This window comes from Arabidopsis lyrata (genome assembly GCF_000004255.2).
Source record: "Arabidopsis lyrata subsp. lyrata unplaced genomic scaffold ARALYscaffold_4, whole genome shotgun sequence".
NCBI classification, from domain to species: Eukaryota; Viridiplantae; Streptophyta; class Magnoliopsida; order Brassicales; family Brassicaceae; genus Arabidopsis; species Arabidopsis lyrata.
In genome coordinates this window covers 3,990,277-4,008,427 of record NW_003302552.1, presented here as the reverse complement: position 1 = coordinate 4,008,427, position 18,151 = coordinate 3,990,277, and the positions used below count along the sequence as shown (strand labels likewise).

Here is an 18,151-nt window from a genome sequence, read left to right as displayed (position 1 = left end):
CCTGACCCATCAAAATCATGAAATTGTATACTGCGGGTACACCGTATGACAAATTTTTAGTTATTGTATTTTAGATAATAATTTTCAGTTTATTTGGTTTTTTAATTCTAATTATTTTTTTTTATCTAAGTAATTTATCATTTTGTTTTGACCCGTGGTACGAAACAAATATTTTTTTTCTTATGTTTTATACTTATAGTTTATAATGGTAGGGAGTATTTATAGTCGTGTAAGTTAGTTTTTGAAGATCTTGGTGAGCAAGCATAGTATCTTAGAAACCATAACATATTTGGAATAAATTTTTGGAAATCATTTAGTTTAAAGGAATATGCAATATATTTTTTGTTATTGATTAGTACTTAGTTGGGATATCATAGATATGTAATCGATTTATGGCCAAAAATTGATATAGAAACAATATTGATTTTAGTTACAACTAGGGTAGTTACCCGCGCCTTGCGCGGTAAGTTGATTTTCCAAAAAAAAAATTCAAATTATGAAAATTAAAAATGGTTTACTGACTTTAAAATACGATCGACTTATTACAAATTTCAAACATAACGTGTATAGTATAAATGATTTATCCATCAATTATAGCTCATAAGAACACCAAACTAATCAAACATTTTTTTAAACTTCTCCATGACCCATTCAATCATCCAACTCTGAATATATTGCATTCTTTGTAGCCCAAGTAAAAGCCATCGAGAGTGTAATATGTATAGAAAACTTGCTAGGTTATTATCCGAAACAAATGCGAACATCCAATCTTATATATAATGATAAACCATGCATATTACCGTTCCTTGATCTCTTCAAGATTGTAAAACTACGGGAAACATTGAAATTTTGATGATAAAAATTTTAGTTATGAGATTTCAAAATTCGACCATAATATTACAAAAGATGAAGCATACTGTCTCTAAAAATAAGTAATTATACATTCCTTAAAACCCATAACAACACAAGACTCATTGATAATATTTGTAGAAAATTCCATGATGACTCAATCATCCAAATCGGAACATCTTGAATTCGTAGCGGCCCAAGCATAAGCGGTGGAGAGTGTACTATATATAAAATTGTAATAGATCATTAAACATATGAATTACGTATATGCAACAAATATATGATTAGAAATACCGAATATTACCGTTCTTTGATTTCCTCAAGTTCATCAAACTCCGGGTCAAGATAAAATCTAGAGCATCCAACCCTATTCATGAGACATGGTTTTCCTGTAAAATATTCAATCCGATGAGAGAAAATAAGATAATAACCGGTTAAATTTTGGTTATTGGAAAATACGATGAATATATATAAATCAATACATTTATACTCTTCAACATGCCAAAACCTCAAAACACAAAATACAGGATCACGAAGGTACGAATGACCATATTCTCGGTTTACCCATACTCTCATAAAATAATCGGCTAAATCTCCTATCGCGAAACATCTCAATCTCAATCCCCTATTAATTTTCAAACCAGAACTAAACGTCATAAAATAAATGAATTCTGGCATACAAATTGAAAAATAAACTCACCTATGATTCTTTATGACGAAGTAGACACAGACATTTTCCTATGAATATCTTGTATCCTCGCAACCCAAGCAAAAGCCGTCGAGAGTGTACTATGTATGGAAAACTTTCTAGGTTATGAACTGAAACAAATGCGAACATCCAATTAATGTATCATGATAAACTCTGAATATTACCGTTCTTTGATCTCTTCAAGATCGTAAAACTCTGGGTCAAGGTAAAACATTGAACATCCACCTCTATTCATGAGACATAGTTTCCCTAAAAAATATACAATTCGATAAGATCATATAACATATTAGCTGCCTTAAGTTTTTTATTTTTTAATATTATAAAGAAATATCTATCAATATCTTTATATTCATCAACCCGCCAAAACCTTAAAACACAAAACACAAGATCACGACGGTATGAACGATCGTATTCTCTGTTAACCCACAATCTCATAAAATAATCGGCTAAATCTCCCACCATGCAACATCTCAATTTCAATTCCTTTTAATTTACAAACCAAAATAAAACGACATATATACGAAAATACTGGCATGCAAAATTGAAAGGAAACTTACTTAAAATTTTTTAATATGAAATAAACACAGTTACATCCATTATCCTTATTCAATTGCCCACAAACGTAAAGGATTCTTTTAAGACCGCCAATATGGACGACAAATCCCACCGTATCTAAGTTTTAGGGATTTAATTTGTTAGCTAACCCATATTTACATTAAAACCACAAAAATAAAAGGAAGCAAACGAAAACGTACCAATAGGAATCTCGGCCAAGAACCTCCATCCCCTTATACGTCTAAATCTTTCAAGCTCATATAAAATAAAGACCTATCGATTAAATCCAAAAATTTCTTTATCGTTATGAAAACATAATATATATATATATATATATATATATATATATATATAAATTACTATTAAAAAAACGATGAAATATTCAAAACCCTAACATAAGCAAAAGTATAGTAATGCTAAAAACCATAATGCAATAATCAATACGTAAATGTGAGAGATAATTTTTTGATCTCGTCTTTGATTGTCAAGAACTAAATATCTTCATCTCTACCAGCAAAAACACTTCGCATTGCCTCTATTTAAGGTGTCCAAGTCGTTGATATCTTCATCTCTAGCTTTCAGAGACTTCTAGCATTCATATGTCCAAGTTGTTGATGTCACAATACCGAATCATCCTTCTAAGCTCTAAAACATGTTTCAGGTTCTTGCCACATGTAACAATTGTTTCTAGTACGGAATCTCGAGAGAGCATTGTGGTTCTTCTCATCTGTAGTCCATCATTTCATTTTATTGAAGCTCATTGTTAAGCCTTCATCACACAACTGACTTACACTGATTAGGTTGGTTGTTAACCCTTCAACAAAATACACATTGGTGAGTTCAGGGTTTTCAGCTTCAGTTAGGTCTCTTTTCCCTTTAATCTTCCCTTTTGCTCCACCACCAAACGTGACTTTGCTCTCTTTTACTTTAGTGTAACTGTTGAGATTAGCTTGATTCTTCCTCATATGTCTAGAAGCTTCAATATCAAAATACCAAGGCTTAGACATACTTGTTTCAGTTGAGATATACGCAACATGGTAGTACATATCGGATTTTCAACATAGGCTTTAGACTCTCTTCTTTGATGTGGATAAAACCTTCCCAATTTCATTAGCTTCTTCAGTTTAGCTTCATATATATGTAGCAGTATTTCTTTATGTGACTATGACGACCACAATAGTAACATACATACCAAGTCAGTGATCTATGACAATGGTTCTGATTCTAATGCAGACGTCTTGCTGGAAAAACTTCAGTGTATTTTCGAGATACAGACTGATAACGACCTGCATGTACACCATTACTTGGAAAAAACTTGGTCTTCCCACTTATGCTCACCTCCATGGTAGCCAAATCTGAAATTAGATTTTCCAACTCTCCTAGATGCTAAGATGCTATCCAAATCCTTTTCCCCACTATTCATCATGTGTATCTTTTTCCGAGTATCAATCAACTCTTGTGTGACAGCTCTGTTTTTTTTCCTCCTCCAAACCACACTTCCAAGGCTCGGCTGAATTATTTTGCCATCATACTTATCTCATCCTTTAGCTCTTGAATCTCATTTTTTCACTGGATGCAGTAAGTGCATTCCTCTTAGAGCATTACTCTGTCCAGCAATAATATCCATCTCATACGCCTACATCATTCCTACTACTTCTTCGAACTCAATAGTATTCGTATTCGAAGAGGTTCCCATAGCCGTCTTCTTGCTCTCAAACCTTCAAGGTAAACATCTTAGAAGCTTTTTCAACATTTGTTTCATCTTTGTATTTCTTACCAAGATTTTGAGCTTCACCTTCTATTGCTGACAGTTTTCCAATGCATTCTTCAATAGTTTCTTCATAGCAATAGTTTCAAAGCGATATGAAAGTATGTTTGAACTGGTTTTCACTAACCGAATTAAAAATCAGAGATAGTGCTGTTGAGTTTACTGTAGCAATGCTGTTCCCAGCATCATTCCATTTTCCATCTGGTTTTAGAGTAGTTTTTCCATTTTTAGACTACACAATCGGAGGATCCCATCCTAGATTTCTTGCAGTCCATGCATCTACTCCAAGTCAACAAATGAGTGGACGTCTTACAGTTACAAATTGCTTGGGAAAGTCCATCATTTCCGCAAGATCTTCACCTGTTGTTAAGATACAACTTTGTTCAAATGCCTGCTCTGATACCAAATGAAAGTCCAGATGAACACAAGAACGATTCCCCAAAACTTAGCATTAGAGCTTATACATTTATTAGAAATCTAATTAAGAAGTTACAACTCTCTTAATTGGATTTACACAAAACCTAAACTACTTTAACTTGTCACCGGAGATTTCTAACACACACAACAGATCTAAAGAACATGATCTCTTATATTCTTGTACGCCGAAACAGAGTAAACGTTACTCTCTTGGATTGAAAAAGAGTGTGCTACTTTTTCGATCTATACGGCTAACCTAGCAAATTACTTAGCACCACTTTTATATTCATGAGGCCTCTAAACCCTAACCCCTACCTTATAAACCCAATTTAGTTATTCAAATTCGTCTAAATGGGTAACACCAAAACCTAACTTCTACCTTATAAACTCAAACCGATATTTAACTTCGTCTAACTGTATAACACTATACCCTAACTCCTACCTTTTAAACCCAAACTGATATTTAACTTCGTCTAAATGTAAAACACTATACCCTAACCCCTACCATATAAACCCAAACATTATAAGTTAAGTCATAAATCATTTTAATATAGTCTAATGAGGTTTCCCATTGTTTGAATCTGTTTGTTTAGATAGTGAACTAAACATATAAGTTTACATGATTGTCTTATATAAGTCAACCATGTGGTAATGTAAACTCCAAACATATCCAGATGTTCGTATCTATATGGTTACAATATAAAAGAGCGATATCAAGCCTAAACCCTAACCCTTGCCTTATAAACCCAATCTGATATTTAAATTTGTCTAAAGGTATTACACTAAACCATAATTCCTACCGAGTAAATCCAAACAGATATTTAACTTCGTCTAAATATAAAACACTAAACCCTAACTCCTACTTCATAAACCCTACCTATATTTAACAGTCCCCTGTCAATCAATTGAAACATCACCCAAATCTCGTTCATCGTGGTTGCTTTCACGCATCCAAAACCTACAATCATAAAAAAAAACATCACAACTATAAAACTATAATAATATATATATAAAAAAACAATGTAAAAAAGTAGGGTTTAGCTATGAACCGTAAGTAGAAACATGCAAAATATTTATATTAAGCTAAGAGGCGGTACACTTTAGGTTTTTTATTTTTTTGATGATAATAACTACAAAAAAAAGGAAGTTTTATATATTTTTAAATCACATAGTTATCTTATCAACTAATATTGGTAAAACTGCCATTTTCATTTTTATCCATGTTAAAATATAATAATCTAAGAAAATTTCCTTACTTTCTTAGAATATATGGATAAAAAATAAAGAGATCAGAGAAATTATTTTTTTTATAATATCTACCTAAAAATAGTATAAATTTTATATTTATTAATTATCTACATAAAGTTTAAAGAATTGTTTTATTAATTTTTAAAATATATTATCGACCCAAAAATTAGAAAATAGCTTTACTCATCACTATTCCATGTTAAAAAAAATTAACCAAGATCTATAGTGTCGAGAAAAGTTAATCACCATTATACATTAATTAATTACCCTTTGTTCTTCATTTTTCCCATTTTTATGCCGTATATATATATATATGAAATAACAATTTCAATGTAATGCTGAATTTTTATATATTTCGGAAAGATAACAATTACCAATTTGTATATTCTCCAAATTTAATCTTAATATATTTTTTTGTCAAAATCTTAATCTTAATTTACATATTTTCATATCAGATAATAATCTGAATATTTTATCATCTCGGATAATTTAAAAATTTATCATTCTGATAATTAAGTATAAAATAAATTTATCACACTATATGTAAATTTTTTTAAAAAAAACTTGATAAGAAAAGATAAACTTCTTTTTGTTACAATGTTACTACATTTAGAAGTTTCTGCAGCTTAAACTCAAACACATAATGACAAATAAAAAAAAAAAAACCAAGCACATGTGATTATCATCGTGGTCTCACGGACACATGGAAACATATATAATTACTTAATTTTTAGTTAGGTTCAAATAATTGTTTATCAATATGCAAATTAATATGATTTTTTTTTTTTTTTTGCAAGGATAGCTTCCGTTTGTTGTCCTCATTTTCATACAAAAAAAACACAAAACATTATTTTATATTTTCTTGGAAATATATATCTACTGGTGTATAATTATTGAGACATTTGACATTGTCACAAAGTAAAAAGTTTATTTATAACGAAAGAAAAACAAACAATTAAAATCTACAATTTTCCACATTTAGTGGGAACACATGACACCGTTTCTTTCTCAAGATCATGAAGTACATTAAAATTCAGCTGCTGAACATTTTCAAAAACAGACATCCCGATAGAACTTCCCATGGCAAAAAACCAAAACGCCGGTGATTGAATCCACCACCATGTAATTTTTTCCTGAAAGCTCCAAATCCAAACCTTTAAAATGAAAATCATCTTAGGAACATCAATATTCTTGACTGCATTAGGTAACTTGAAGCACAAGTCAAGTTTCGTCAATCTATAGTCATCAAACTGGTAAACTAATCCGAGAAGTAAAAAGCATGTGTATTCCACAAGACTTTTGTTTTACAGAAAATGGAGATCTGTCTCAAAAATTTATTCATACTATAATAATGTTCTTAATCAGAACCTTAAATTTGAGAAATATGAATGTTATGCTTATATTATATCACATCTAGAAAAAAAAAGATACAAAATGGGCAAAAAAAGTCAACAAAGAACTTCCAACTTTCGTAGCCTTTAAAAAGGCATCAGTGTTTGCGTTTCTATATATCTCCGAACACAATCTCCAAAGCGAGCTCTGTTCCCCGTGTTGGCAACATTTTTTTCTTATCGGTTTGGTTGTGACTCACACAGTTTCTCCAATAAACTCGCCTTCGCCAAAAGACGATTACTCTGAGCTTCGACCTTAGGTTCTTTTCTCCAACAACAAACCAAACGATACCGTTACCATCGCCTTTCACCACCATCGAACCTCTTCTTCTTCTTGGATTGCTTGGGGACTTAACCCAAGTAGTACTCAGATGGTTGGGATGCAAGCGCTCGTCGCCTTAACCAACTCAAGTGGCCAATTCCAGGCCTATACCTCTTCCGTGAGTTGATACGGCATCCAGTTCACGTAGTAGCCTTACCTTCCATGTGAACCGTGTTATCCGCGAGTCTGGTCAATGGGGAGGCTACCATCTTCACAACTCTTGAGTTACCACCGAATTTGATCACGACCAACCAGTTTTGGCAGGTAGGGCCTGTTGTTAATGCCTTTCCTTGAGGAATAAAAGGACAGGAGATAATATGAGATCGAGTGGTAGGACTGATTTCCGAACATGTCATATAAAAGACTCCATTGACCACATATCTTTGTTTTTCGCTAATCAAAGAGCAGAGTTGGAGAAAACAAACGAATTTCTTGGAGTGATCTTTTCGTAGTGGAATTATTCTTGAGGTTTATTGGTCTTCCTGAATCATGCAAATAAAAAAGAAGAAAATCTCTTGCCTTCTCCTTTTCTAGTCGAAGATCAAAAACAAATAATCAAAAAATCATCGAATAAAAAATAACCATGTTTATTTAAAAAGAATAGAGTAGGTCTAACTACACAGAAACAGAGATATTCCAAAAAATTATTGTTTATGTAGGTTTCCATTAATACAATTTGAATCAGCTAAAACCATCTTATTTAAAACCACATCATAACAATAAATAATAAAGAAGATGTATGTACTACGGTCTAACGTACGAATTAAACTGATGTATTTGAAACAGCGGTGGAAGTCAAAAAGGCAAATTTACAGCTTTAGCTATGAATCTTAGAGAAAATTTTAGGGATCGAGCTACGAATCTGTTGTATTTGAAACTGGTATTCGTGAGTCCAAAAGCGAAGGCCGTGACAGCTCCAAAAGATAAGAGAGACATATGTTGTCTTTTGATGGATGAGACACTGGAAGCAATGAGAGTTGAAGAAAGCTATATCCTGAGTTATTTCAAAGCTCATCCTGCGAATAAAATCAATAAATAGATCAAACAAACCTAAATGCAATTCATTGCTTTAGAGGCAATTCCTCAAACAGGAGTTGAAGACTAAATTTTTGAATAATGTTCGTAATCTTTAATGATCAATGAAAACAAACGTCTCTTTGTTAACAACCTGGTCAAAACCATGAATATTGGAAAATCATGAACATAGACAATAAGAAGATCAAGTACGTTTCTGTCTAATGAACATGTTTAGCTAACGGAAAAAAAAAGTGTTTAGCTAACGAATCTAAAAGGGTTCAAAAAAAGAAGCATGTTACCTCTGCAATCTCGCTCATGATCTCATCTTGAAGAGCCGCTCGTGGATACGACCCATGATTTGTCCCTGAATTTCAAAACATATTTAATGTGTTTTGGAAGAAAAATATATATACGCTAGGGTTTATAGCAGCAAAAAAGAAGAGCAAATAAATAAATTCACGATAAATAGAAAATATAGTTTGATAAGAGACTACCTTTTCGCAGGATGTAACAAACCCTAATATCTTTCGGAGATTTTATTAATTAAATCAACACGCATATAAAAACAAACAATTATGAAAAGCAAAACATGTAATCGATTAAAATATAAATCTCGTTTAAGAAGTTGATCAACAATTGGCAAAGATCTATGAGATCTTACTTTGATTTGAGCTTCGTTCGCAAGTCCACAATCCAAAAAGTTTATCCTTGTACCTGAGAAAAGAAAAAAGTGATAATCAAAAACATGAGAATTATCATGCATATAAAACCAAACAGCTACGAAAATCAAAACATGTAATCGACCAAGCTATAAATCTCGCGTAAACAACTCATCACAAATTGGCAAAGATCTTTGAGATCTTACTTTCCAAGTGATCATAACATAAAAAGGAGAAAAAAAACCCGACGACGATGCATCATAGAAAGGACCAAATTTGAGGTACAAAAAAGAACTATAAACCATAATTGCTATGCATAAAAAGTCAGCGGTGATGTTTGATTTTCAAGGGAGGCATCATATATTTATAGGAATTTCCAGCATAAGGTTTTAGGGTTTTACATATGACGGTGTAAATTATACCGAGCCTTTTTCGTAAAAATATAAACCCAATAAGCGAATAAGCGAATTAGGGTTGAAGAAACGAAAACGATATGTTTCCTTTTTTCACAATTTCGATTTTTTTTTGTTAATAAAATGGAAATTTCACTAATCTAATCTCATTAAAGGGAGGGGGGCAAAAACGACTGCTCATATTCTGAGAGCGAACGTGAGCACTTTCGACTTCTCCTTTAATATATAAGATTTTTGGAAACACGTTATCTATAGATTAGCTTTAAACGATTGTTATTTACATTAATTGTTTTTTTTTAAATGGCAATTAGAAAATAAGCGAATATAGATATGGAAAGATAAAGTTTAAGAGATAATTTAGGATCTAAATAGTTTTGTTAATATCTTTTATTAAATTTTTCAAATTTTGAGAATTAAAGTCAATGACATTTCTTGTAAATACATTCCAACTCTAGGATTTATTTCATATTTGTACTTGGAATATATATATATAGATCATTATATATTTGTTTTTAACATTGATTAAATATATAAACTTTTAAAAAAAGAAACATTGATTACATATAACACAATAAAATAGCACGAAAACAAACGAAATGAAGGTTTTAATAAAGAAAAACTTAAGCAAAAATTAAGCAAAAATTAGGAAAAAATGAATTGAAATTTTATATTTAATTGATGAGTTGCATTATTATTATTAAGTAAAATAATCTACTATTTTTTCTCATAAACCATCACACTTACAGAACTATGTGTATACGCTTAGTTGTGCACATTTATATAGAAAATCTGATATAATAATGTTTTTTTTTTGTTTTGTAAATTTATTGTGATTATCACTTAAAAACTATGTTTTCAAAATATTACTACTAGATTTGAATAAACAAAACATATATTTATTTTTGATTAAAAAAAAATTGTAGAGACTAGAGACAATCAAAATATGATATTTTACATATTGATATCTCTTGTGTACAACCAAACTGGAGTATGTTCAGCGATATAGATAACGGATTCGTCACACCAACGAGTCAACGACGTTTGATCACTCCAACCTATAGTTTGAGTACAAGAGAAGCAATGACGGAGTAATCCACTATTCGTTCTTGATATTAAGGGATGTTCGTTTGATGTTTGTCCTACAACGCTGGTGTTTTAGGAATCTTGAAGATAATACTTAGTACAAAAAAAAGTTTCAATGCGTTACAATTACCTTTCTGTTTAAGATTTGTGTCATGCATTATAAAACCTTTCGCGGAGAAATAGCAAAATTGACATAATTTTGTGGAAATATCCATTCAGTCACCGTCATTACTAATTATTTCCCTTCCAAGATTTTTTTTTTGTTGGTCTCATTTAGTGTCCTCGTCGTTTATTGGGTTTTCTTGGGTCAGACTTCTATATTTACTAACAGTAACCATTTTTTATTAGTCAAATGAATCCAGTAGTAATTACAATAAAATAAATATTTCCACATGTAAAATATATACAAAAAACAAACATTTTAATCTAAATGGACTATAAAAACAAAAAATCAATAAAACATAACTTCAACCTCACCATCAAAAGATTTACCAAAGAACAAGAAACTTAACTAGTGAAATGAAAAAAAAAACACATCTACTTTGAGAATGAAAATAGTTTTCTATAAGATTTTGTTATTGGGTTTTCTACTTGTAGCCGTCATCCATAAGTAAAAAATAAAATTTTTTTAAAATTCATAGAGGAATTGATAAGCCTGTGGGAAAAAAAAAACTTTCAAGTTCACTTTTTCTTTTTGAGTGAATTTATAGAACTGTATTATTGGGCCTAAATGGGCTTTGTCACTTGGATATTGTAGCCCAATTACGTTTAGATGTTGCTTGTGTATTTTTTTAGCCGTGCATTCTTCCCAGTACTCGAATCTAGATATATCTCTCATAAATTTGACATGTCTCACAAGACCATAATAAGTTTTTCGGTTTGGGTTTTAAAAAAATGTCCAAAAAATTAAATTCAAAAGTTTTTCATATGTTCACAAAAGCTTTGGTTCGAACTTGGAAACTTCACAAACTTTTGAAAATCTTCCAGTAAAAAGAGTAATTCATTTTATTGGTCAACTTTTAAACTATGTAAACCCTATATTATGCAATTCAATTAACAATTTCTTTAAAACATCGTTAAATCCATAAAATGTTCAATCACGAAATTGAAATCCTAAACCCACTTCATTCTCAGTACTTTATCCCGCATGAAGCATGACCATAAAATATTTGGAAGATGAAGGTGATCACAAACTTACATTCTTGTTTTTGCGCACACACACAAAAAAAAAAAACTAAATCAATAACTAGCAACCACTTTACTTTTCTTTGTAATCCAACTCACACAGTATAATCTACAAAAATCTCATTAAAATTCAAATGATGATCAACAAGAGGAAAATATCAAACACATAAAGAGCTATTTCCAATAAGAAATACTTAGAAGATTACATTTCTCTACTTCAAACCTAAATCACACTTAACAGATTATTATTATGAAAACTCTAAGAAAAAAACATTACAAGCCAAAACTTTATTCAAAAGAGAACCTACAAAGAGACAATGAAATGCTTAACTGCTTAAGCCTATTCACATATTACTACATACTAAACCCTAGAAGCGAAACTAAAGACTTGTTTAACAAGATTCCTTCGAATCTTCCCCTTGAAAAAATAAAAGAAGAATTCGAAAAAACGTTTCATAACAAAAGATGTCTCTAGAGCTCTTTTAAATCCCGACGATCAGAGAATGCGAGATCGGACCGGTTTAAACGATCGGAGAACCGGACATTTTCGTTGGTTTAAGGTGGATTTGGATGATCGGAGAACCGGACATTTTCGTCGGTTTAAGGTGGATTTAGATGATCGGAGAAAGAAATGAATCATGCGATATCCAAACGCAGGATTCTGATGAGATCATTAGTTGCATCGGAGACGTTTTTCTTAGCGAAGAACGCCGGTAAAGGGACTTCGCTAGGCGGCGGAGAGGTTGATGTGACTGGACCAGCGTAAAACAAAGCCGGCATCAGTTTCCGGTTTGGAATTCTAATCGGATCCGAAATCTTAACCGGATCTGAACCGATTTGACGGTTAGGTTTCAGATCTGGCTTTTCAATTGGTATCTTAACGGTGATATCTTCGGCACATTTCAGAATTCGTACCGGATTGGTGTTGTTGAGAGGAGGCGGAGGAGGATGAGAGATCGGGGTTCGATGACGTGGCGGACTCCGGCGACGGCGATTTGTTACCGAGTTTTTATGAGAACAATCATGAGGATGAAGAACAGTGACTCCCATGGTGATATCTGAGATCTAGAAGGGAAGGGAAATGAAATGTTGGGAGGAAAATGAGAGAATTGGGAAGGAGAAGGGTATAACTGTAAATGGGAGATATTTTTGAGAGAGTGGAGGAAGAGAGATTTTTTATACAGGATTGTTTGTTTAGTTTAGTTAGGTAAGCGTGTCTTCTTCGATGGCAGAAATGTGGTTTGGTTTTTTTTAGCTACGTCTCTCACTTGTACCACAACTGTATGTATCTCACGCGCTTTATTTTTTATTTTTAATTTCGTTTAAAAAGTTCATCTCTCTCGTTAAACGAAACGTATTTTCACTATTTTCCCTTGGACCCAGAGAAAAATAAATGAATTTTTTTTTTTTTTCTGATTGGTAATTGTTGGAGTAATAAAGCTGAAATGAAAAAGATGGAGGCATTGATTGGTACCATTTTACAAAGCGATACAAAGCGTTACTCCCTCTGTTTCAAAATATATGAAGTTTTGTTTGAAATCACACATTTTAAGAAAATTTATTTTGCTTTTTTAAAACTATCATTTAATATTTGGTTTTAAAAATTCAACCAATTAGAGAAAAGACTGTAGAATACAAACAGCCATAAAATATCAAATACATTTAAAACTGCATAGAAAGTGCAAAACATCATATATTTTGAAACAAAATAAAAACTCTAAAACATCATATATTCTGAAACAGAGGGAGTACAAAGTATACAGTTTTGACAGTTACCAATCACAAAAGCTTTACCAAAAGCGTTACTAAAAGTTTTATTCTCAGATTTTTGTACAGCTTTCTCGTACAGCTTTGCACTATTCTGGAAAAGCTAACAGCTAACAGCTTTTGGTTACCAATCGAACCGAAAGTGGAGGAAAAAAATATTATTAAGGTTTTCTGTAAAAAATACTTTCCGATTCGTCAATTTTTTCAGTTTCATTTTTCATCTAAAAAAAATGCATATTAATTTTATGAAGTTAAAAATAATACGTAATATAATTCTTATACGTTAATTGTAACCGTTTTTACGGTCGCATACATTTTTTTTTGTCAACAGTTATATTAGATTGGCTCAAGCAAACCATTATTGGGGAAAATTGTTTACATAGGTGATTAGATGCGGCTGGATACGAACAGTTCGACCCAGGTTATCCGTTTTCACATTTGCATTTCGAGAAACTAAAGATAAAGAAAATACGTCGAACTCTTCCTTGTCACTCTGAATCGCATCTAGGTATGTTGCAAACGCTGGCCACTCGTGCGGGGAAGACACCATCTTCACCAGATCGGAGCAGTCTGTAAGGAAAGCTACTTCTCTCTTGTCTTGGCCGATCATACATCTCATCGCCCAAATTAATGCTTCGACCTTTGTGTGAAGTGAGGTTAAGCTTCTTCGAAGATTTGCAGCTCCCATATCTTGCGTTCCATTATTTGGTCTAAAACAAAACCATCATATCCCGGAAAATCGATCACTCTCTTTCTAGTACCCTTCTACAAAACACCGAAACCCATTCCCGGTCACATATATTAAAATTTTAAAATTATAAAAATAGAGGAACTCCTCGTAATAAACTTTTAGGTAGCATAAACTTTTAGATAGCATAAATTTTTTAGGTAGCATAAACATTAAAATTATTGTAAACCCTTATAAGTTAAAATTCGTATTATAAACTTTTATGATAGATTAAAAACTCAATGCTTTATCTTTTTTTATGCAACAGCAAATAGCGAGAATAGAAAGAAAAAATATTTTTTTTCTTTTAATTGGTAACTTTTTTCAAAATTTAAGAGTAAATATGTTTCAGCTATTTATTTCTAGCTAATATATCATCTAGCTATCATCCAATTAGACTCTTCAATTTTATATTTATTGGATTCGATCTATAGTTGTCACAATAAGAGATCTTATTAAGAGAAAATCACTATCATAAATATAATAACACGTATAGTAGTATTTATCACTCAATGAGTCAATGGTTTTAAAAATATTTTGATTTCTGATTCCACCTCCTATTATATAATCTTTTATAAATCATTAAATCAAATGAATTATAAAATAAAATATCAACTATCAAAAAAATAAAAATAGCTTTCAATCTTCAATCTAGTAAAATTCTATGTCTATTTCTGATTTTAACGACAAAAAATACGAACTATCTCTATCGCAAAAATTTACATTTTTTTTGGGCAAAAATTTACATATGAACTATTTTATTGATGTAGTGACAGCTATGATTCTTTTAATATGGGACTTTTTCATTTTCGTTTATTTTTTCATTATTGTTGGGCTTTTGATTCATATCGTTTACTTTATGTTTATATATCGGCTAATAGATTGCTTTGTCTCCAAGCTTAGACAATTAGGGTTTTCATTTAAGAGTAGTATTTGTACTAGGCCTGGGCAAAATATTCGTTCGATCCGCTTTGATTCGGTATTCGATTTGATTTGATTCGAAAAACCCGAATATCCGTAAAATTTTGAAGCAAAGTAAATAGAAAAATATAATATTCGTTAAAACCGAACCAAATACCAAATACTGTTTTTTAAAAAGTTGGATATCCGCTTCGATCCGTATTTTCCTATATATATTAGAATATATATTATATATATATATCATAATATAGTTTGTGTATTTGTATCTTTTGGGCTTGGGAATTAGTTTGATGGCAAGTTCTTGATCGATGATATCAACAATGGTTACGTTTGTTTTTTGGAATATATTTTGAAAGCATATCAAACAAGAACTTTGATATCTGATATTTTGTTATTTTATATAGTTTACGGTTTTTTTTTAAACATTTAGATGTATAGCGGATATCCGCAAATATCACAAAAAAATCTGGATATTCGAATTTCCGGATATTCGCAAATATCACAAAAAAATCCGGATATTCGAATTTCCGGATATCCGAAAATTTCCGAATCAAAGCAAATCACAAAATCGAGTATTCGGTTAAGACGAATCAAATATCAAATATCACAAAATTTCTAGATATCCGCTTCGTGCCCAGGCCTAATTTGTACTATTATTCATGTATCGTTAAGTCTTGGTTTTTGAGTCAACAAGAAAATAGATTTATTCTCGTTTATTCCTTGTTTCTTTGGGTATTCCCGTCGAGTCTCTCTAAGTCAATAAGACAAGAGACTCGGTATTCCTTTGAGAAACAACGATCCCTTTTGTGTCAGTATCGTTTTCCGGATCAACCACTCTTTATCGTAGCTTAAGATACACCATTTACCATATCGATTACTATAACCATACAAACGAAATTTTTTAACGCTAAATATAACACGAAATATAATAATTTGGACGAATCTTACATTGACCTAATTAGTGAAACTTAAAAGAATCTTAAGTCCTTAATCATTTTTGGGATTATGAATCTTTGTAATAAAAAAATAAGAACCTCCACCTGTGGTTTTATTTCACTGTGAATTAATATATCACGTTGAACTTATCACTACCAAAGTAACACACCTACATTTTGCTAACAAATTAAAGTAACGTTAAGTAAAGATTTAGGAATTGATTTACGATTAAATAAATTTTAATAATCCCAATCCCTAGCTTTCTTCAACAGGATCGTTTATTCGAGAATAGTACCGATGTTAAAATGAAATGCACTTAAATTTGTAAAATCTAGGTTTTTTTTTTTATTATGATCAAACAAACTTTTAGTTTATCCAAATGAAACGAAAGCTGCATCACAAAACTGACCATTCCACCTCCGAGTCATAGAAGCCTTCATTATCTCAACGGAAAGATCTGGATTCCTGCTCACAAAAACCTTAAACTCAGCAGAGTCACACATCGTCCTCAAATTCCTTATGATAAATTTGACAGCATAGTCGTACAGGGTACTGTCGATAGGAATAACGGACAACTCGAAGATGTTAAAAACATTCGATGAGTTAAGAGATGCAATAAGCTCGTTTCTACATAGATCCCGCAAATGCGGAATCTCATATTTGTCTGCTGCTTTATAAAGTGATTGAACATGCTTCTTCTCTTTTTCAGAAAGCATGGATCGGTTGTTGTAGATGAACTCAACTAAAGCCTCCAATTCTTCTTGTTTAAGCTCAGAGAGAGTTACTGTCTCGATCTTCCCATCCGAAGCCTTGAACTTGTCGAATTCAAGAATCTTCTTAATCACCTCTGATCTTGCTGCCTATTAACATTTGAAGAATTATAACAATAAATAGTGGAAAGCATTTCAAGAGTAAGATCCAAGACTAACATAATCATTTCTAAAGTTAATCTTGTTATTATTGAAGCATTTCCAAAATTGTTTCTTAAGTCAGGTGATGATTAATAGAAAAGAGAAAAGAGGTAGAAAAAATTTAGAGACCATAACAAGTTTGTGGGCGGAGATAGCTTCACCCTCTTTAGTGTCCCCTGCCTTGAGCAGTAGATCGACTTGCCATTGTTCACCTAAGATCTTTGCAAATCCACCCAAGAAAGTTTCTAGGTTGCTCTGCGGTGCCATAATAGCTATGACTTGGACTGTGATTTAGTAAACGGTGGTGAGTTATATAGAGAAAACTCCATAAACGACCGTCAAAATTACCCTTGTTTTTACTTTCTTTGTTTCCCAAGACTTACGAAATGGAGGAGAAAATTAATGATAAAACATAAAGTCCCAAGTCCCAACTTTCAGTCACCCTTCTCTGTTTAGAATCCGAATTCTATGAACCAAATGGATGTTTCCGAAGTATTTTTGAAAATATAAGTTGATTGTTCAATGGAATATTTTGCTATATATTTATCTTTTGACCAAGTATTTACACTTGTACGTTTAGTTGTTTTCTTAACATCTGAATATTTATTGATTATAAAGCTTTGACACAAAGTAATATTCTATATGCTAGACAGTTTCGTAGGAAAATAACTAGGGCTAGGTGTCCGATTCTTCGGTTCCATTCAGTTCGGTTCTTCATTTCCAGCCCCTTAGGATGCATAAGGGAGCAAAAAAAATTGGTTAGGTTACTTGTCAGTTGGGTTTGGTTGGAATACTTAGAAAAAGAACCGTTAAATAACCGAACTCCAATGATAATCGGTTCAGTTCTACTTACTTATCCAAAATACTCAAAAGTTTACAAAAATTCATCTATTGACTATTGAGACAAAAATGTATTGTACCGAAAATAGGTTGAGTTAAAGATTGGGTCAACATGTATTGGGCTTAGTTCTAGGTTTGTAGAGGGTTGATCAAACATTTTTGGTTCCATTCGGGTATCCATGAATCTATACTATATAAAAGTCGAGGCCATAAGCTTCTACGGCCGTCCACATACGATTTTAAACGACCAATCGCGAATAGCCACTTCGTCGGTTAACATTTTTATATACCATGTTAATTAACATTTTTAAATTCTAATATTTTCTATAATTAAATATTAATAAAAAGGAAATGAATAACAATCTATGGAAAGAAGAAAAATGTGAATTTTTGAAATAACAAAATATAAAAATAAGAAAAATGTAAAGTATAG

At 31.7% G+C, this 18,151-nt stretch overlaps 2 protein-coding genes and 1 long non-coding RNA gene across 3 annotated transcripts; all 3 read right to left on the bottom strand.

The window, feature by feature from the left end:
* Nucleotides 1-7,000: 7,000 nt before the first annotated feature.
* Nucleotides 7,001-9,265, bottom strand: LOC110228949. Its single transcript, XR_002332453.1, has 3 exons — nt 8,938-9,265; nt 8,576-8,640; nt 7,001-8,275 (listed from the first exon to the last, which is right to left on the bottom strand). It is a non-coding gene; the product is annotated as an uncharacterized LOC110228949 (long non-coding RNA).
* A 2,456-nt stretch (nt 9,266-11,721) lies between these two features.
* On the bottom strand, nt 11,722-12,896 carry LOC9314907. The gene has a single exon (XM_002878794.2). It carries the CDS (start codon nt 12,664-12,666, stop codon nt 12,253-12,255), a length of 414 nt encoding a protein of 137 aa, XP_002878840.1. The 5' UTR covers nt 12,667-12,896; the 3' UTR covers nt 11,722-12,252.
* Nucleotides 12,897-16,333: 3,437 nt separating this feature from the next.
* Nucleotides 16,334-17,145, bottom strand: LOC9314906 (putative BTB/POZ domain-containing protein At2g40440). The gene is made up of 2 exons (XM_002878793.2): nt 17,008-17,145; nt 16,334-16,827 (listed from the first exon to the last, which is right to left on the bottom strand). The coding sequence occupies exons 1-2, from the start codon at nt 17,143-17,145 to the stop codon at nt 16,339-16,341; spliced, it is 627 nt and encodes a 208-aa protein (XP_002878839.1). The 3' UTR covers nt 16,334-16,338.
* Nucleotides 17,146-18,151: the final 1,006 nt, after the last annotated feature.